This window comes from Lissotriton helveticus, chromosome 6, assembly GCF_964261635.1.
Source record: "Lissotriton helveticus chromosome 6, aLisHel1.1, whole genome shotgun sequence".
Classification (NCBI taxonomy): Eukaryota; Metazoa; Chordata; class Amphibia; order Caudata; family Salamandridae; genus Lissotriton; species Lissotriton helveticus.
In genome coordinates this window covers 1,100,706,071-1,100,728,559 of record NC_136067.1, presented here as the reverse complement: position 1 = coordinate 1,100,728,559, position 22,489 = coordinate 1,100,706,071, and the positions used below count along the sequence as shown (strand labels likewise).

Below are 22,489 nucleotides of genomic sequence, written 5' to 3'. Positions count from 1 at the left end.
GGTTTTTCATCAATTTCTGGTGATTTCTGAAATGCATCCATAAAGTGGGGAAAAACAATGTGGCAGCTATAACGTCAAACAGTTGGAAGCACAGCAAGTGACGAGCAATGTTGTTCTAGTGTTAGACAACCCATATCCGGGTGCCCAGCAGACTGGATTATATGGCTCCATGAATTATAAAACTTGTTTGACATCTTTGTCTTGCGAAAGTTCTACAGCACTTTGTTCGCAAGTAAATGAGCAAGCTTGGATCGCATAAAAAATGTATGGAGTGTATTTATTTTTATTTGTATTTTAAAATATATAACTGTTAGTAAATATACACACCCCACATATTTTAATATACAAAAAAATATACAGTAGATATGCAGTTGGAGATAAGGTTACATTGGGTACTACATACATCAGTAAACATAAAGTCCAAATGTACTAAAATGCTTTTTTGTTCTTTTTAAATAAAGCTGTAAATTGTGGCATGTCGACGTTAGTTTGCGAAACGAGGGCTCTGAAGTAGGTACAATTATCATGTGAGAGCTGTAGAAACAAGCATTTGCAATGCAATAGGTCTCGCATTTGCGAGAGTTTAGGCTATTGGCATTGTAAATGACAATGTCTTTTATTTATGTGTTTTGAAAACCTGTAATGTGGTACGTCAACACAAATTCTTTACGAGAAGCAAGACTGGCAGTAACTGCGTCTCTTTTACCACCAGCCTGGCTTCTGGTAAGCATAGACTACAAGTTCAAAGAGGCACAGTTACTGCCAGCCTTGCTTGTCGGAAGAAACACCTATAAGTACAAAGTGCATGTTTACACAATACGTGCAGGTTTTCAAAACACATAAATAAAAGGCATTGTCATTTACAATGCCAAAAGCTCAAACTATCGCAAATGCGAGACCTATTGCATTGCAAATTCTTGTTTTGTCAGAATGTGGGAACTGTGTCACGAATCCTGTCAAACCCCAGCTTCCCGCCACCCCCCCCCCCCCCCCCCCCCCCAATCACTCTTCATGTATATGTATGAAAATGGCTGTGCCGAACCCAAATCGGATGAACTCTTTTTGGAAGGTTCCGGGCCGACTTGTCGAACAGCACCAGCTTTAGGGAAACAGAACGTTCAATATTTTTTATTACCTTAACAAAACTATAAACTTACTATCTAAGCCCCATCCAACAGAGCTGCATTTTAGTTTTGCCTGTGCTTTTTTTTTTTTAACCGAAGACGAATCAAGTCTGATTCTTCATTCACTTGTTGCTACAGCACAGATACTGATTGCCCTGACTGAGCTGACTGACTCTTCAGCGATCCTTATAATCGGTGACTGTTAGAAATGGGGAAGCATGGTGCAGAGCGGGCAGGTGAAACTCCTGAGGATTACACACAGGCGACACACAAGGCACACCACAAAAAGAGACCACACCAGATTAGGTGGAAAGAATAACCCTTGTATTGTATCAAACATACACTGGTAATCACAATTATCGCTATACTGCGCCAACTGGCACCAGGGCAATATTTACAAGGGGATTATTTACAGGGCAGGGCCAATCGGGCTGCTACCGGAACCATTGCTAAGGGATAAAGGATAAATGAAAAAGGTAGGTCCATTAGTCTCAATGCTGCAATAAAGACATAAAGCATTAGCATTCGGCATAAGGCAGGAACCCGAAGCGTGACCTCGGACCTCGACCTCGGACCTGGGGAACCCGGTTCGAGTCTCGGTAATATCGCAAAACCTCCTGTGATTCTGGGCAAATCACTTAATCTCCCCGTGCCTAACTAAAACGAATGTGTGTCCTTGTGTAACGTAACTGGTGCTATGTAAAGCGCTCTGATACCCGGTTCAGTTTGGGTCTAGTTCGCGCTATATAAAACTCTGCAACATCTGCAATAAGCATAACATTAGCATGGAAAGTATCATCCTAGGACATAATGATCCTGTCCTGAGACCTCAACGTGGGCCTTAGGCAGACTCCTCCATAAACCCCTGGGATGAACCACATTAGCATGAGGCCAAAACATAGCAGCATTTGGTATACCTTTTAGCGAGTCCAACAGTCGGGGCATAACCTGTAGGCCTCAAATTAGCATGGGCCACTCCGGGCATGAATTAGTGGGCAGCAACATGAGCCAAAAACAACATTAACAGGACCCTTTACGCAACACTTCATGAGGTAGGGCATTATCCCCTGAAATCGAGCGTAATCCTCAGCCTCCTATCGGCACCAATCCCAGTAGGCCTGGGAACATGAATACATCAGGCCGCAATCGGCAGGGCAGACACAGTAGCACTTAGAATATCGCGCCTTATCATTGGGCACAATCATGGGTATCAGTCACCTCCTGCATCTGCATGAAGAATCCATTGGCATAAACATGTGAGCATAGGGGCCTATTATGCACAACATCCTTCAGTGTCAGGGCCTCAACCTATTTGCATAAATTCTAGGGCATGAAACACATCAGTAGGGCATGGGATCACGTTTAGCCTGCGGCAGAAACATTTCAGCATAGTTCCAGGAGGCCTAAGTACATTCTGCACAACCTTCGCCACCTTGCCATGAGAATAACAGTAACATGTGGGCATGGAGGCATTTTCATGGGGCAGAGGCACAACTTGGCTTCAAACACTACAAGCCCTCCAGGTGGCAGATCAGTCTTCTACCCCAACCATTGCCACTGCTCGCTGTCCAGCGGGGCAGTGGTGTAAAATCCAGTCAGCGCAGTCACGTAGGAGGCCCCAAAACAACCCTGGGACGTTGTAGTCCCTCTTCTGGGTCCGAGGCTCAGAAATGCCTCAATCGCTGCAGTGACCCGCCACTGCAGCTCAATAATTATTGCGGCACGGTGCAGCTGCCCATTGCCAGGTGGGGCAGCTGAAGGAAGCAGGGTTAGCACACCCTCGAGGGCTGGGGCCACTGGTGGAAGGCTCCCTCTTACTTCAATCAGCACCACATTGCAGCGCACATGCGGGGTAGGCACCCGCTAAAGGGGCACTAACACATGGGGTAGGCACCCGCTATATTGGTGATGGTGAGAGGCGGCACACACGCCGGGTAGGCACTCCCTTCTTCTGAGGCATGCAAAGCGCCGCCACTACGTAGGATGGGCACCCGCTGCGCTTTGAAATAACACAGTACTTCAGGGCCACACAGCGTTGTTGGGTCCACGCTTCTTCTTGGACAATATTAATGTAGAGCGCTGCAGGAATCAGCTCCTCACCTCTGGTGCCAGGAATATAGCGCTGCACTCACCAAGCGCTAGTCAGCAGGCAGGCTTGGGACAGCAGATAGCGCTCTTCTTCACTGTCACTCTGATTTTAGCGCTCCTCACCTCCTTCTGGGCACAGTCAAAGGTGCTCCTTGGCAGTTAGTTAAAGCACTCTTCTCTTCCAGGCGGTAGGTAGCAGTCAGGGCCCAGGTTTAGCGCCCACGAGGCGCTAGTGTAGGAGAGCAGCAGGCAGTACTAGGCCAGGTCAGCAATCAGTGGGTACTCATCAGTACAGGACAGCAGCTCCTCGGAACCATCATCCCCTGTAGCGTGGCACTCCTCCTGTACAGCAGCCTGAACTCCAGCAGCGGGCCCTCACTGGCCCTGTGGACAGTGGAGGGGTGCAGATGGGCTCAGGGGTCAGCACATAGGCCCCCCTGGCAGCAGGTCCCCTCTCTCTCAAGTCCACGCTCTGACTGAGCACATGGTGGCACAGAACCCCTACTTATACGCCCCTCACCCCACCTACCAGACAGTGCCAGAAGCTTCTAGAAGCGTCTGGGGAACTGGTTCTAACTGGCTCAGGGAGAGGTGTAGAGCACCCTGGGTGCCAGGCTTTCCCTCCAAAAGATGGGATGGCTGTGACCCAAACATCTAGACTGCTAACCTACCACAGTCAGGTGGCACCACTCACAGCAATGGCATCCATTTTAAACATAGCATGTTACCAGGGTACATTTTTATGATGGGGGAATTATAGGTGCGCACACCATTGCATTACATTTAACATGACATCTCACACCACACATGGCCTAGGCAGTTCTCTACCATGGGGAGACATCCTAAACTAGGGGGGTGAAAAGCAAAACATTTTTGGGAAAATGGGCCAAGTCCAACAGTGACAGTGATTCATTTGTAAAAAAAATTTAAGAGCGGGGGAGCAAAGGTTTTTTTGTTCAGGAGTATGGCTATTCTGTGCTATTGAATGTCACGGGCGATGGTTCTGAACACCAAGGCTGCTTAGTTTCGATTCCGCCTCATGTCTCTTTAATTCATTACCAGACGCTCCTCTTTCTTTATGTCTCTATTGCTGTTTCTTTTCATACCTGCTTCCCCCCTTTGTCACTGTTTCTCCATCTCTCACTTTCTTTTTATTTCTTCCTTTTGTATTTTACTTTCTTACTCTGGGTCAAGGTTAGATGAGGGAATTGGCGACTTTGATTCGAACATCAAGTATCTTGGAAATGGATTGAGCACAACTCAAATTGACTTTTCTTGACGCTTTCAAAAATTGGCTCACCACACCTGCACCTTTGCGCTCTTTTTTCTCCTGCCTCCTACTGCTATGAACTAGGTAAGCAGAACCATACAGCGATGCTTCCTGTACCCCTGTGCTGATGTGGTTGACTTGATCTTTTAACAAATAAAACAGTTATTTTTATTCAGACCTATTGTAAATATTTTTGCTGCACCATTGTAAGTGACTCACTTGAAAAATGGTAAGTGAAATGATTTAAACTCAAGAATTAGTTCACTAATTTCTTTTAGCATTTACATTGGTAACAAGTGAACGTAAACCCCAACAAACCTGCACCTTCAAGATTGTCCTTATAGCTTATCTGGTCAGACACTTAAACCTAGACCCTCCAAATCAACTCAATGGCAGCTACGTTTTTGCGATCCTTCATAGGCTTTATCCAGGTTGGACAGGGGCAGAAAATAAGCCCCGGCAGAAAAAATTGACACATGCTGCAAACCGTGTAAGTTTTTAATTTGTAAATACGCTGCATATGTGTTTTGCTTGTTGCAGGCAATGTTTGTGGTAATATCAGGGAACTCAAATATAAAAATCATCCCACCAGACTGTAAACCAGCTCTCACCCAGCCAAAAAACTGGCCCACACTCTGACTGACCTGCCAGATCAGCCCTTCTGGCACTGTCAGACTGTGCTACAGGCCTGTCCGACATTGACTTTATCATTGTACCTGCATGGCCCACTTGGACTGTTGCGACAATGCTGGATATCACCAGCTCCAAGGCCTAGATTTACAATAGAAATGTATTGCAAGGTGATGCCAGGCCAACGCAGTCCTTAAGTCATATTCATCAAGTCACGCCAAGCCACCCTGCATGGCCCTGCGTGGCTTGGTATATCTGGAATAACTCAAGGGAGCACAAGTAGCTGCCTGCCTTCATCTGTGCTGGGAAAACCTTACATGGGTGGAGCGTGGGTATTCCCAGGCATCTACCAATGTATTTTGGCACATTTCCAGATTTACCAAAGACTGGTAAACCTAGGGATGCGTTGAAATTGTATGTATTCCAGATAGAAGCGCAACAAAGAGAAATATCTTTATTCCTCTTTCATCGTTGCAGAAAGCATAACTGTAGACAAGATAACTAAAACATCCGATCATAATTAATTGGGTCACTCCCATGAGCTATATTGTTTCCAAATTCTTAAGGAAACTCTAATAAAATTTAAAACAGAAAAACATACTTCGGGTTTGCTAGCTGTTGTAAAAAGGAAAGGGCATGGTGGCAAAAGTTCCTTATCCTCTCCTTAGTCAAATCAGCAAACTGCAGGCCAGCCCCAGAACACACAGCAAGGGCAGTCCTTCTCTTCAGTCTCTTCAGCTGTTCTTCTTTGGCAGAAGTTCCTCTTGATCACAAAGTAGTTTCAATCCTTTTTCAGTCTGGATTTCAGTCTTGAGTTCAGGGGTTTTAGCTTTTACATTTATACCCCTAAATACCTTTGAAGTCTTTGTGTTCAGGGGGCTCTGAGCCCGATCCAAACCAGACCTGGGTGTATTCATGCCAGTGCACACCCTCTTCCTCTGATAGTCAGGGTCTGGGCCCCAGATGCTCATCAGGAGGTGGCGCCATCCTTTGGTGGCAGCAACACAGCCTTCCTAACATCCAAGGGGCTACTCCTACCCTACATCAAATACAGGCCAGCCTGTTGCTGTCTCACCTACTCCTCCCTGGTGTCCGGACACTTCCCAGTCCCTGCCACATTCAAACCCAGACAGGCAATACAGAACTAGGCAGAGGCACACAGGATGGTTTAAGACAAGAAACCAGCCACTTCTAAAAGTGTGGTTTCTAAACACACAATTCAAAAACCATCTTCACAAAAAGTTATGCTGGAAACATGGGACACAGCATTCTCCATTCTGTCCTATGGGCAAGATGGCCTTGCAACAGTGTCAGGACATAGTACACACCTCAGAACATGTCCTACCTTTCACATACACTGCACCCTGCCCAGGGGGTACATTGGGCCTACTATAGGGATGTCTGATGTGCATAAAAAGGGAAGGGAAGGCCTGACAAGTGGGTGCACTTGCCAGGACAACAAGGCAGTTAACAAACTGCCCGCAGGCACTGCAGTGGCAGCCCTGAGATCTCTTTTTAGGGCTACTTGTGTGGGTGCCACAATTAGTGCTTCTGGCCCACTAATAGCATTTGTATTACCAGCTCTGGCACACATAGTGCACTTTACTAGTAAGACAAACATACCAATTATGGACAACCAATTACCATAACACTTTATACAGAGAGCACTTGCACTTTGACACTGATCAGCAGTGGCAAAGTGCCCAGAGCATCTAAGTCGGCAACATAATGTCAGAAAAAGGTCTAGGAGGAAGACAAAATGTTTAAGGAACTTTAGCAACAAAGGGCCAAGTCCAACAGATCCTAAGTGAACTTGGCTATTATATTGATAATAAAAAGGTGAACTGCGTGGCAGTCAACATTTGTTTTGCTTTGATACTGCTCAAAAGGGAAGGCTTTCCATAAACGGACCTCATCAAGGTGGATTGTCCTTTGCTTTGCTATGGTAAAAGGAGCCTCCTGAGGGTCCTGCACTAATTCGTCCAGGGTAATAGCTGTTCCTATGGCCTTGGCCAGATGCATTCCTGTTTTGGTTGTCCACCACATCTTCACCAGGCATAACCGTGTTGTCTTTTATGTCTACAGGGAAGGTCATTTAGCCCTTTCAGCACTGTAGGACTACCTAGTGTAAATTCACTGTTCAGACCCACCAGCGTGTGAGAGCACTGCTTTGGTATTGATTTAAAATGTTAAAACTTTTTAGTTAAACATCACCATCTGAAGAACAAATTACATACAGTTATTCTCTTTCTGGTGGATACTTTATGTAACTGCACATTCCTCACTACCCATCGTCGGACTAAATCCAAGTTTTTTTTTCCTGAAGGTTCTAGGCTAGACTTTAGACTGTCATTTCCTTCCTTTTATGTCGCTAATTACCAGGGGGTGTAGCAAATGTATATAAATAAGCTCACAGGTGGGGGGCCCAAAATATGCAGTACTGTGTTGTCACATCAACGCTCTAGAAGAGGGGCCTAGGAATGTCCAATAAGTCACTCCTGGGGCTTTGCAGCAATGGCAGAGTTATAATATCTAGCTTGGTGCCTGGTGAGATTCAAAGGGTGCAGAATATGTGGTTAGAGTGTCCACCAGAAAAATGTTACCATATGTAAGTAAATTGTTCCTTTTGAGGCCAAGTAGTTGACACACATCACAACTGCAATAGGAGGGCCCTGCAAGACTTGATGCAGGATTATGCTCTCCATGTCCGCTGAAGACTGTTACACCCCCAGGACAGAGACTACACCTTCGCTTCATTCCCTCAAAATGTTTGGACTCACATTGACTACTTCCTCTTTACCCCGTTTATGACATAACGTTTTGCGGATGTGACTATTATCCCTTGTGGGGTCTCAGACCTAGACCTCATAGACTTACATCTAGACCTGTGACTGCACAACCCCCTTAAGGCACTTAATACCTCAATACCTCTCAATACAAGGATCCAGAGGTGAAACGTGCCTCATAAATATGTGGAGGGACACTTACAGAGAGCGATCAGAGTGGAGAAGATTGCCTGAGTGATCAATCCTATGCCCAATGAGAAAGGCTCTGGAGAGTACAGCTTCCCAGCTAGTTTTAATAAACCACTAAACTCCACAATATTCCTATACTCATCTCGGTCTATAAAGAGGCCATTGACACCTCTCTCCAGAATTCCTGAAGACTAGAATCTCTGTGATCCTGAACCCAGGGAAAGACCCATTAGAAAATCTAGTCACCGGCTGACCTCCCTGATAAACATGGATGTGAAGATATGGGCCCAGGTTCTAGTGATGCACTTGAATAAAGTCATTAAGCCTCTCAGACATCCTTCACAGGTGGACTTTGCCCCGGGCCACTCCTCCACCAACCATATGCGCACTCTCTCCCACATTATCTGATAGGTGTTTGATGATATAGATGAAAAAGTCCTCCACTCCCTGGTCACCAAAAAAGCCCTCAACTGTGTCAACTGGGGTTATCTATTCAGCACCATTGAGACAATGGCAGAGGCCATGACTTTCTCACCCATGCTAAAGGCATGTAGCCTGACCCTACCGCATCCGTTGCATGTGGAGGAATCCCCTACTTTGCCAAACACTGTGGCACTCACCAGGGGTGCCCTCTGTCCTCGCTTTTGTTCTTATTGGTGTTGGAGTCACTTGGGATTTCCATGTGCTCCAATGACAATATCAAGGGCATTACCATAACAATGGAAGAAACGATGTGGATGACAGCTTGACAGTAGGGCAGTCCTCGGGTTTAGCAACTGCTTTGATATTACAACATGACTCCTTCTCCCTAAATTAAACTGGTCCAAATGCAAAGCCCTACCCCTAATTCCCACCACTATGAGAACCTCTCTGGATAACTTACTCTTTAAGTGGCTGCACACAAAACTGAAATACCTAGGGGTATACAATAATAAGGACTTGTGAGACATGGTCTTAGACCGTGTGCAACTGATCATAGGTAGCATGGAACGTGACTTTCGTAGATGATCCACTCATAACCTGTCCCTTCGGGGAAAGTTCAGGTCCTCAAGATAAATATTCTCCTCAAATCCAACTACATCTTTGGCATGCTACTTCTCTTCATATCACCATCCTGCCTCAAGACATCCAGCGCTCTATCTGACAGTTTATATGGGGTCCAAATAAACCAATTGCTCACATGTAAGGCAATATGACTGCCAGAGGGTCTTCTGGGCACAGCTATGGGCCAATCTGCAGAAGGACCTGCAGGTGATTAGACAATTGACCTTTCAACTGGTGCTTCTACACAATACTTCCAACCTCCCCTCCAAATACCCAACTTGTCACTAGATGGCTCTTCACTGACCTACGGTTGGCCAAAATATGAACCTGCTATACTGGCGATAACCCAAATGCCCACCTTCTAGTCATTGTAGGATGGCATTTACAACATGGCGTGCTTTGAATAAGCTATATACAAGCTACACAAAAAGCTACAGATAGGTCTGGGGCTCATTCCATATGAACTGACGACACCTATATAAATAACCTTCCTGGGAGCTCCTTGTACCAGTCATCATCATCATCAAAATAGTTTATTTTAATGAACCCATAAAGCATGCAAGTTATAAACATCATCATTCATAAAACATTGCGGAACATATAAATAAAAAGTTAAAAAGAAAGGTGCAGTTGTTGAGCAAACTATCATAAAATATAACTCTAGTTACATAAAGTGCTTGTGCATCCACATTGTTGTCCTTGCATCACTAAAAACCTATTTAGGAGAGTTACAATTCCTCAAAAAAGAATAACAATATAAACAATTACAATCGTGGTCCGAGTAAGCTTACTATTGAAATCATTTAGCAATTGTATGTGGCCATTGCCCGTTCTCTCAGGAAACATGATTCCTTGAATCAAACAGGTTGCCAAGATAGTACAAAGTGGTAAAGGATTATAATGGTATGCCAAGTCATTTTCTCATAATCCAGACAGCATGGATATATCTACTCACTGCAAATAAAGTGAGTCTATCTGTATTTGTTCATAATGTCCTGGTGGCCATTAAATAACTTCTTAGCCCCAGGTTGTTACAAAGAGGTTTGATCCATTTCCTGTTGGAATATTTATACTGTGGACATAACACTGTATGTTTAATGTCATTGCAGGAGGCTCCGCACATGCCACACAGGGAAGCCTCTATTGGATGGTTATTCCAGTTTTTGGTGTAATACCCAGCCTGGAATATGCCCAATCTAAATTTAACATATAAGGTCTCCGCAGGACATGCTGCATTTTATATTTTTATGTCGACTGTATGAACTCCCTTGTAAACGCTACCTGGTCCCACTTTTAAAAAAACTTAATTTTAGACAGGTCCGCCCAGCCATGATGTACCTTCAATTATTGAGTGAGGATTGCTTACATTTTATTATGGAATTCTTAAAATCAATTGTTAAGTGTAGGAAGTTTATGGATTTGGAATGAATACTTTAAAAATGTTTTTAACTTTACTTAATTTTTTATCAAATGTATGCTGCTATGGATATCCTTCTAAAAATGCAGTCACTTTCTGCTGTATTATGTAATGTAATAGTTTTCCTTAAAGGATGGCACCGAAGTAACTATTGACCAGATGTAGTTGTGGATTATTCTTAATGTATTTTATTCTTGTTTGTGTAACTTTTATGGTTTATCAACCTAAACCGAATAAAGTTTCTTTGAAATATGAAATTTGAACATATAAGATCCTCACCTGGCCAGGTCTTATTTTATCCTGGTAGGGTACTAATACTGGGCTAAGTTTAAACTGAAGAAAGCTGATGCAAGCGAACCCAGACTGCCATTGCAATAGGACTGCTCTGTCTCATTTGACCAGCACGCTGCTTTAACAGCTGAATTCACATTAGTGGTGATAGCAGAAGATGTAGTCCAGAGTTGGCTCATGCCTATCGGTGAAAGAGTCTTTTTTATGTGCAAAAGCCACTTTATGGATTGAGAATTAGGGATACCCAGGACCTTTGTTAATACCTTTGCAGTATGGTTCCAACTCTCGGGTACCTCACAAATGCACCCAAAGTAGCAGAGGTCAAAGGTCAGCTATATCACTGATTCGCTAGCGGCCGGTTTCTGGAACTAAAGGGATAATAGGGGTACTCGATGGTAAATGAAACGGAGATCCATTAAAACAATTTCTTTGATGGTCACCTCTTTTTTCCCTACATACCCCGAGATCTCGGCCCCATTCGGGGCCGCACTTAGGATATTGGCATGATATATTTCGATGGCTGGTGAAACATATCTTGGGGTTGTATTTGTATATCTTTTCAGCACAGCGTGTGCTCCACACAAAAGAGAACCACTTACTTTGCCCATGTGAGTTACTCACTACCTAGTTTCATCAATTGAAATTCCCAAATAATCGAATGTGTCCTTAATTAGAAGGGGAGTCACTTCCATACTAAAACCATCTCTAAGGGATCGGTGGGGGTTGAAGCACAGATCTTTTGTTTTCGTAATGTTAACCTCTAGACCCCTCTCTTTGGAAAAAAGCTTGAATTTATTCAAAAGATATTGGGCCATATTATCAAAAAAGGCGATAGCATTATTGCCGCATTAGCGGCAGGAAAGTGCAGCTAAAGCAGCGATAAGGGGCTTGATAATATGCCCTTGAGAATTCCCATAGAATCCCAGGTTTGATGTCCTTCACACCGGAACCTGGGCTTCTATGGGAATTCTCAAGGGCATATTATCAAGCCCCTTATCGCCGTTCTTGATAATATGGCCCATTGTGAGCCCATAGGAGTGTGCAAGATCAATAGGTTATCATCGGCAAATAAGAGGCCTAGTATAGACTTGTCACATAATCTAGGGGAATCATGGGATTAATTAAATACTTGAGTACATCGTTAATATATAATGAAAACAAAGCCGGGGCTAAAACACAGTCCTGACAGACACCATGCTTGATTGCAATATGTTTTGTTAATTCCCCTTTTGGGCCCCATATCACGTGTGAATAGTTTGATTCATGCAGTCTAGTTATTATATCTAATAGAGATGAGTCCATCCCCATCTGCTCCAGCACTTGTCATAGCTTAACCCTAGGTACCAAATCAAAAGCTGTTTTAAGGTACTCAAATGATACATAAAGGTGGTCTTTGAATAGCTGTATATACTTCCACTGCATTGTCAACAGTACTAGTATTCTGTCTACACTCAGCTTGCAATGGGTAGAGTATACTATCAGCATTTATCTAATCCTTGAGCTTTTCTAAAACAGGAGACAAAATGTTGTTTGTAAATTATCAATTAGACTTAGAGGATAATAATTCCTGGGGGTACCCCTATCCACCTTCATATATATTGGAATAACTTCCGCACCACACCATGCCTCGGAATGATTGCACCTTCCAGAATCAGATTTGAAAGCTTATTTATGTGTGGGACCCTTACTTCCTGCTCTGAAGTATAAAGGTCACCTGGAATTTTGTCAGGGCCCAGTGCCTTGCCGGACTTAAGTTGTTTTACAGCTCGTCTTGTCTCTTCTATGGAAAATCTGAGTGGCAGATCATTACCATCCAACTTGGTACAAGATGCTATTGCGCTCCCAGTTTGCTGTGGAATTGGATCGTTATTATACAAGGTTCAGAAATGTTGCTTTAAAATGTGGGCAGGAATATGGTGATCCAAATGGTTAATAGTTCTTAAGTTTCCATTAGCTACTAATGCCAAAAGCATCTACTTTAAGAAACGTGTCCACCTGCTTCAAAGCTGCTAAGATGCAATTGTAGCTTGCTTACAATCGAAGTTAAACCACGATGAGGGTTTAGTATAGACTATGTTAACATATGTGGATTTAGTAGAGCATAACAAACTGAGAGTGCTAATCAATTGAAGATGTGCTTCCATAAATGAACCTCCTATATCATGATTGTCTGAAAAGAGTCCAGCTCCGGTGTTAAAATAATGATATATTGCTATCATACTCTCAGAGGTCCCGATTCACAGAACTAACTTTAGACAAAATCCTAAACTTACTACCATTTTGGTATTCACAGAAGGCACTAACTCATTTTGGTATTCACAGAAGGCACTTCCTTATTTCAGTATTCACAGAAGTTAGGAGTCCTAACTTTAGGACTCCTAAATGCCTTCTGTGAATACCAAAAGTCTTAAAATTAGGATTTTTCTCAGTTTAGGAGTAGTAAAGTTAGGACTCCTAACTTTAGGACTCCTAAATGCATTCTGTGAATACTGAAAGTCTTAAAATTAGGATTTTTCTCAGTTTAGGAGTAGTAAAGTTAGGACTCCTACCTTTAGTACTCCTAAACTGAGAAAAATCCTGACTTTAGGTATTCATAGAAGGCATTTAGGAGTCCTAAAGTTAGGAGTCCTAACTTTACTACAAATAAACTGAGAAAAATCCTAATTTTAAGTCTTTCGGTATTCACAGAAGGCATTTAGGAGTCCTAACTTTACTACTACGAAACTGAGAAAAATCCTAATTTTAAGAGTTTCGGTATTCACAGAAGGCATTTAGGAGTCCTAAAGTTAGGACTCCTAACTGCTGTGAATACCGAAATGAGTAAGTGCCTTCTGTGAATACCAAAATGGTAGTACGTTTAGGATTTTGTCTTAAATTAGTTCTGTGAATCGGGCCCACTGTTCTTCAAGGTTTTACCCCATCTGACAGCTCTCCTATATATTTATTTATTTATTTATTTATATCGCGCTCTACTACCCGGAGGTGTCTAGGTGCTTATAAAGGAAGTCCACAGAGTACTGCGTGTATGAACCAATGCAAGCCCAGTTTACAGGGTGTAAAGCCACGTTTTCAGTCCTTTCCTAAAGGACAAGAGATCGGTGGAGTTTCTCAAATGAAGAGGTAGTTTGTTCCACCATCTAAAGGTGACATAGAAGAAGCTTTTGCCACCCCATCTTTGGAGGTGGGGGGATGGTACCCTCACAAGCTTCAGGGAGGCCGAACGGAGTGCGCGGACTGGCGTATACCATTGGAAGTGTTTAATTATGTGAGCGGGACCTGAGTTCTGTAGAGCCTTGAAAGCGACACATAATGCTTTAACCAAATTTGCTTCTCGATCGGTAGCCAGTGCAGTGTATTGAGGGCCTGTTTGGCAGATGGATATTTGGACAGCCCGAAGAGCACTCTAGCAGTGGAATCCTGAAGAACCTGTAGTTTTGTTATTACTGATTTATTTGCTCCAACTAGTGTTCCATTACAAAAATCAAGTTTAGACAACACTAAGGCTGCCACCACTGTTTTTTGAAATCCTGTTGGTATAAAGGGCAGTATTTTCTTCAGGATTTTCAAGATGTAATAGATGGAAGCAGTGAGTTTTTTACCTTGTGACGGAAGGAAAGGGTGGTGTCTATAGTGACTCCGAGTTTTTTTGCCTTACTAACTGGTATTGGAAGGGTCCCCAGCTCTGCTGGCCACCATTCTGAGGACCAGAAGGAGGTAACTTTCCCAAAGAGAATTACCTCTGTTTTATCCGAGTTTAACTTATGGCAGTTCTAGGCCATCCATACGCTGACACATTTCATGCACTCCTTAAAGTTCTGTGCTATTTTAGGATTGTCGTTTGAGATTGATACAACAATCTGGGTGTCATCCGCGTATGACACCAATTCAAACCTGTGAGATTTGATCAAACATGCCAGAGGAGCAACATATAAATTAAAAAGGGTCGGGCTCAATGATGAGCCCTGTGGCACCCCACAAGGAAGCTGAAAACCTTTAGATTTGTAGCCGCATATTTCGACAAATTGTTCTCTGTAGAGCAGAAAGGATCTGAGCAGCGCTAGCGCTAAGTTTTCTACTCCAGCTTCCTGAAGCAGATGAATCAGAATACCGTGGTCCACTGTATCGAAGGCGGCTGAAAGGTCTAATAGTACTAGGGCTGCCAATCCTCCGTTATCAACCGCCCATCTGACTTCCTCCGTTGCAGTAATCAAGGCCTGTTCAGTGCTGGGTCTGGCTCTGAAGCCATATTGAGTATGATCCAAAATGTGATTGTTCTCAATGAAAACCGTCAGTTCCTGATTAGTATGTTTCTCTATTGCTAGGTAGCACTGCTCTGGTATTAAAATGATCGTCTACTATGAAATCACAGTGGGGGAGTATCGCGTTTATTGGCATGTGAAATGAATAGTGATCACTATCCCCTCTTTTAAAAACTCTGTACTCAAGCATGGTATGCCAGATCTTGAAATCCCCAAAAATATAATCAATCCTGCTCTTGGATCTACCCTTTGTGAAAGTGTGATCTCTATGGGGATCAGATTTAGATCTACCATTACAGGCCCTAAAGCCATGTTTAGGTGACATCACACTAAACTGTCGGGCCATGGCAGGCAATCTTTTTAAAGGCTCTGAATCTAATCTCTGGACATCTCTGACTCTGTCCTCCATTTCCATATTGGAGTCAATATGAGCAATCGGTGCGAATGAGACATTAAAATCACCGGATATAATAAATGGAACATTTGGGGGTCCAATGGAAACAGCATGCTCAAGTTTTGACATGGTAGGTGATTCCTTGTGTAAATTCTCTGGTCAATTGTAAACATTAGGCAGTTTGAAACAAAAACCATTAGGAACCTTTACAATCAACCCCGTTATACCAGGACAGTCCAAAGAAATTTGATTTACAGACAGGTTCCGAGCAAACCACACCCAAAGTAAAATGACGTTCTTCGGCCTTTCCGCCCTCAAGGGAAGTGCTTCAATACTATAGTTAGTGTACCTGTTTATCATCAATGGGGACAAGGACCAAGTCTCCTGCAGCAAAATAATATCAAAAGAATTGATAAACTCAATCCATTTTGGATCATCTAATTTATTCCTCAGCCTTGCATTGTTCCACGATTAACTTGACAGTTCTGTTGTGGGGTCTGTAATAAAAACAGGGATTGGAGTAGTAGTTGGTGGATCGATGTTTTCATAGCCAAAGTTCATATTATGGGTAAGTCATGCTTCCCCATTTTGGCTTAGAACAAGCACCGGGGGGGATAGTGGATTCCTTTGCTATTATAATGGCTTACTCAGATGTCCCCGTGATGGAACTCCACTTTCCACAGCCAGTATCTTCATTTTAAACTGGATGTTAGACAAAGAAGTTGAAATTGATTGTGCTTTCAGGTTAATTTGACCATAGACCAGGGCCTGTCCATTTAAAATCAACTATATATATTTTGATTGGCACCCTCTGCTCACAAAGCTGAGCTAATGCCCTCTTGGATTATAGTCCAGCAGTGTCTTTTGATATAATTCCAATAGGTTACTTTATTTATGAATTAGTCTATGTTCTCCCTTTGGCCGTTTGACAGCTAGGGCACATTTATCATACATTGCTTGGGTCTCTCTACACAGTGAGGATTTTGTAGATGTATCATACTATCCCTATGGCTCCTGACAGTACAATGTACCTTGCCTGGAAGACTTCAAAACTTGTCATAATGGTAGCTATCTTCCTGTACATTTAGTCCAGGAGGGAAATTGGTCCTGGGTGATCTGGGAACCGACATACAAGTTTTGTAAAAATGCTTTCCTTGTGACTGAAGAGGTTCAGACTGAAAGTTGGGCCTTAGAGATGGCTTTTCGTATCGACCTGTATGTGAAAATTGCAAAGGGGGTGGAACTAAACAACCACCTACAGTATTAGCTGTTGAAAGGGGGATAGGTCGATCATTACAGTCACCACTCCTAGATATCATGGTTGTGAGCCCCATTGAGTTGAACTGATGCAAACAAGGGTAGAGGGTATTTGTAGTTTCGTGGAAGAATTCAAAACAATAATAGACCCTACCAAGATGTTAGTGTGGAATTTAACCGGCAAATTGACTCCTTAATTTGGGAAAACTCATTTTTTGAGAAAGGCTATTAAGGCTTGTAGCTCTCCAGTACCCAGGGCATCTATGTCCCCGTTTGACTTCGGGACAGTAAATGTGTTACCATTTTCTCCTGGTTGGGCAAAAAAGTATCACCTGGTTTATTCAACAGGTCACAGGAGGCCGTACTCCCAGATCTCGGGTGGTCAACAATTTGGCCAGGACTTTGTGAGGGTTCTAGAGGAGCTTCATTAGGGATTACAGTGATCTAGCTCTTCTTTTGGTCACACAGTTTCCTGCCTGTGATAAGTTCTTTCCCCTTTCTTTTAGTTTGTTTGCCTGGGGAGCAGTGGGTGATTTTATTTGCTTTATCGAGTTTGGTGGGCTGTTTTATATCGTGCCTGAGCATCCCTTCCACTTCTACAAGTAAGTTGTCTATTTCACTTAGAGTGCAGTTCTCAACAGAATGTCTTGGTGTTTTTGCCCCTTTCCCGTTGGTCAACGGTGCCCCAGCTGCTTTCCTCTTCCCCATGGTACTCTCAGAGACTCAAGGCATTCGATATTTCTCTAGAACGATGTACTCTTTTGCTATACAGTAGACAGATCTCACACTAGCATTTTAGACAATTTAGACAGTTGTTTATCAGATAAATGAGAGTAAACCTACAATCGAGTGTAATTGGAGCAGAAAGCATGACCCAGGAACCTTGATACCCAGCGGGCTGCCTGGAAGTTCTATATAGCGCAGATGAAGAGCAATACATGTGCTAGTAATTGCTAGGGCTACCACCTTGACCCCAAAAGAGTTCTGGGGCGCATATTCCCGGTGCTTGCACCTGTTGAATTCGTCCCAGTCATATATTCTCCTGTTTCACGAATACTTACTTCCATATCACCCCTCACCCTGAAGAGACTTCCCAGGCACTGATTCATACCACTGTTTGACCTCCAGTGTTAGGGGTCCTTTACGCCCTGCCCCAATATGAACAGCCCTCATGGCTTGACGTGAGTGGTGCCGGGACTCCCCAGCTGCTTTGCTGCTATCTACATGTGACTCAAATTCAAATGAGCAATGGGTGGAATTGCCCCATCCCTGTTACCTACCGAGATGCATAGTCCCCATTCACATTAGAGTTTTTCGCCCCCATAACCCAGATGCCCCCTACCAATTTGCTGCTTCAGTTATTAGAGACCTGCATGTGATTACTCACTGTGACACTTCTCACCATTGTTGGCCACCTATGGATGGACTGGTATATTGTTTGACTTTTAGTCTGAATTTTTTCATTGTAGCTTTTATCACTAATTTTGTTCACCACTTCTGAACCAAACATTTGTATTGATTGTAAAACAAACTTAAAAAATGTATGTAAAAAATTGAAATACATTTTATGTGCAACCCAGGTTCCACCTCTGAAATATAGAGTCTGCATGTTTAGAACAATTTCATTTTTTCAACACTAAATGTAGTAGAACAGCTTCATAAATTCATATTTAAATAATGCAAATCTGATGTTTCTCAGGGAGAAAAGTACTGACAAAGCTTTTTCGAGCCTTCAACCATTGGCTGAATGTTCCAGAAGACAAAACACAGGTATTTTTTTCTTGTAATAGTTTTTGTTCTCTGCTTATCATGCCAAGTGTTTCTTTCTGGGCAATTTGTATACGTGTGCTTAATAATTTAAACAATAATAAATACAGTGTGTCCAATTTGAAAACAAGATTTCATGACTGATGACATATTTTTAATCACACTTGCTAAACAATATACCTATATAATGTACGCAGCACACACAAGGGTTGTCACATTTTAGATGAGGAACAAACCAAATCTGATTGGAAAAGTAAAACACTTCCATCTTCAATCTCTGGGCATTTCTTCTTTTCAGTAGCTAACACGGTTGGCAATCTTAAAAACATAGCATGTTATGAGCTTAATCAGTGTGGCATCTGTATTAAACTAGACTCCAGTACAATATATCAGTCAGTCAGTCAGTCAATAACTTTATTTCGGCCACTAGGGCCATAAAAGTACATTACTACAAAAAGATAATCAAACATTAAAAGACATAAAACATATATACACTTACAATTGTTCAAAAAAATCTTTATTTAGATATAAACATATATCTTTAAAAGAAGTTACATAGTTCACAATGTACAGCGACTGTTAAAAACAAGAAGAAAGCATGTAGCAGTTAATATACGACAGTATAAAATAAGAGGTAATCCAATCTTGGGCCTCCTTAATTCAGAACTGTTTAAAAGAAATATAAATACACAAGGCGAAAATGCTTTTCCCGTCAACCCTTTTATAAAATACCCGTTGCCCATGATGCCGTGCATGCAGAACCGCCATCAGTCCTATTTCAATAATAGGATTACATTTTATCCCCCCTCAAGGTTAAAAGCTATTGTTAAGAATATCAGGATTAAAAAATAGGGGGGGGGGGGAGCGTTATCTGGACCCGATTTGGTTAAGGTTGCGGTAGGCCAGCTGAATGAATTTTGTGAGTTTTATGTTTAAAGAGGTATTTTCGGGGTTCAAGGCCACTATGATCGCTTGCCTGCAGGATCGGACGACCAGGTTGTTCCAATCGGCTTTAAGTTTGGACCTGCGCTCGGAGTTAAAGGCTGGGCAGAGGCAGACCACGTGCATCAGAGTTTCAGCTACTTTGCCACATCCTCTGCAAGTTACAACCTCTGACGTGCGTCGCCATGCAGGTAAGTCTTGCAGGAATCGCCAATTACCCATTCTAATAGCGGTGAAACTGCGTTTAAGATGTAACGAGTATGTGCAGGCCAAGTAAGAGGCAGGGACTAACCGGCTGTATGAGTTTAACAGGGCCCAAGCGTGGCTACGTTTTGAAAAATGTGCTTTATCCATACTAAGAGATTTCATTTTCACACATTTTTTAATACCCGTTTTAAAAGCTGTCTGACCGGGGTTAAGCGCCCATAGTTCACTCGCTGAAAATTGCTGAATTGCGTCTTTGAAGAGGCGACCGATTGTTCCACCTGAGTTATTTCGGGAGATTTCTAACCAGACTAAGGATTCCAGTGTGCCTGGATCCGCCTGTCTCAGTTTATGGCAGAGGTTCAGGTATACCCCAGTGTCTGAGGCATCGTAATTTAGTAGACCCAACTCTAGTCTTATCTAAGCGGCAGAAGCGGACCTTGGCAACTGGAGGACCTTTTTATAAATTTTGGTCGTGTGGCTGTTCAAGGCGGTGTTCAGTTTACCCCTGAATGTTTCCATGCCGTATGATAAGGTGGGGCCGATTTTAGCTCTCATTACTTCTAACAAGGGCATTAGAGTTGGACCTGAGAGTTTTTTAGAGAGCTTGCCTAGTGACACTGCTAAGGACGTGGCTTTGACTAAGATCTCTCGACGCTGCTTTAAGAGATTGCGTCTGGAGTCCAGATGGACACCTAGATATTTGTACGATTGGCCGATGACAAGGGGTACGTTGTTAAATGACCACCCTCCGCCGGTGTAACGTTTTTTGCCAAAGGGGACAACTTGCGTCTTCTTTAAATTTACCTCTAGCTGGTTCGTTTTCGTATAACTGAGCAGTTTATCCAGGAGCCTTTGTAGCCCAACCCTCGTGAGGCTGAGGAGAACCAAGTCGTCCGCATACAGTAGGTTGCTTAGCGATTGGCCTCCCACCTTTGGGGGGTGGCTATTTGTCTTGTCCAAGGTTGTCGGTAGGTCAGCTATAAACAGGTTGAAGAGAAGGGGGGCCAGAACACATCCCTGCTTCACGCCCCTAGTAGTCATTATTTTCCGCGAGAGATGTGTGCCGGACCCCAACTTCACCCAAACCCAGGTACGGGAGTGTAATTGGATAATGGCCTCTAACAAAGGCTCTGGAATCTGCCACTTCCTCAATTTTACCCATAAGGCAGCCCTGGGGACATAATCAAATGCTGCTTTGAAGTCGACAATGCAGCTAAACACTGACCTGGATGTTAAAAAAGCTTTGTCGACAATGGTTGATAGTACTAGCAGATTCGTCCTAGTCCCTGAGTTGGCAGTGAACCCTGTTTGGGTCATCGGCATTAGGTTCTGGTCTTTTACCCATAGTCTCAAGTGTTCCAAGAGTAGGCCTGCATAATGCTTTGCCTCATTATCCAAAAGGGCGATGAGTCTATAGTTGTTGGGTGAGGCACGTGCTCCTGATTTATAAATTGGGTGGATAATGGCGCCCCGCCATGAATGAGGAATTGTGGATGTTCGCAGAGCGTAGTTGAAGAGGTTTGTTAGGGTACTTGACCAGAAGGGAATGTCCGATTTGAACAGGCTCTGTGGCAGTCCATTTGGGCCTGGCACACCATCGGCTCTTGCTTTTGTTATTGCTTTGGCAAGCCCTTCTTGTTTCGCTTCTGGGTCCTCGTAAGCGGGGTGAGTGGACTTGGTTAGTTTACTCCGCTTAGTACAAGGGCCCGTATCAATATCGTTTGGGATGTTACTACCAATGAGCCCAGGATGTACAGGAGACTTAAAGTGGTCCGTTAGAAATAAGACCCAATCTGATTCCTGGATGTTTGCAGATCCCAACATGGATGTACTGCCATTAGACAGATTGATTAGGGCCCAGAATTTTCTGGAGTTTCTGCTCTTACTCTCCCATACCAACGTACACCAGAATTGGTTGTCGTGTAATCGTTTATCTTTTCTTATAGCCGATTTGAACGATTTTTGGGCCATTTGATAGAGCATTAAACCGTCACTATTCTCCGGGGATTTTGCCAATGCACGTAGGGCATTATTTCTGTGCTTCTTGAGTGACTTGGTTAGAGGTGAAATTGAAAACTGACGGGCATGGGTTGCCCTTTTAGGATGTAATTTTGCCGGAAAGAGGTTGGTCAAGTGCGAGCAGAGTGTCGACCATGTTGCGGTAGGAGAAGCCTCTTGCTTGATTCCTTCACTTATAATGCCCATGCTTACGTGGAGGAAGTCCGGGCTGATGGCTTCGCTCCACTTGAGGCGCTTTAGATTTTCCATGTGTATACCCCGGCAGGTTGGGGGAGCAGGTTTATGAGTAGCTGGCTTTATATTAAGGCATATGACCTGGGGCCTATGGTCACTTTCAGTTCGTGGACTAATGTGAAAATTGGCTAAACATTTAAGCAGAGTGGCGTTGCAGATGGAATAGTCCAAATGAGATTGTTTTCTACCATTTGTCCAGGTCCAGTTTGGTGGAGTGTCATCTGCCGACCTACCATTAATAACAAGAAATCCTGCGCTGTAGAATCTCATCGCACAGAGTTCGCCCAGCCCACATTGGACTTGGTTGGGTGGAACGGTTTGAGTCCTGAACTCAGTAATAGGAAATAAGAAAGGCCCATCTAGTTCTGCTGGGTCCCCTTGGAATAGGTTGGTGTTAAAATCCCCTGTGACAATACAATCTGAGTTAGGATAATTCACAACTAACTCGTTCATGATTTCCGTTAGACGTGCCAAGTGGGCTTTTTTTGTACGTGTACTAGGATTAATGTACACGTTTAGAATAAGAAGTGGGCGGTTTTTCCGACATGTGTTGATTTTTACCCCGAGTAGC

At 43.3% G+C, this 22,489-nt stretch overlaps 1 protein-coding gene across 3 annotated transcripts in view; it reads left to right on the top strand.

Moving 5' to 3' along the window:
* The window catches only part of LOC144761648 (geranylgeranyl pyrophosphate synthase-like), a 366,008-nt gene that overhangs the window by 305,154 nt on the left and 38,365 nt on the right, over positions 1-22,489 (top strand). For all 3 annotated transcript variants that reach the window (XM_078646937.1, XM_078646936.1, XM_078646938.1), the window contains exon 3: positions 18,449-18,519. In XM_078646937.1, coding sequence (XP_078503063.1) covers positions 18,449-18,519 — 71 coding nt within the window. The remainder of the gene's footprint in view (positions 1-18,448; positions 18,520-22,489) is intronic.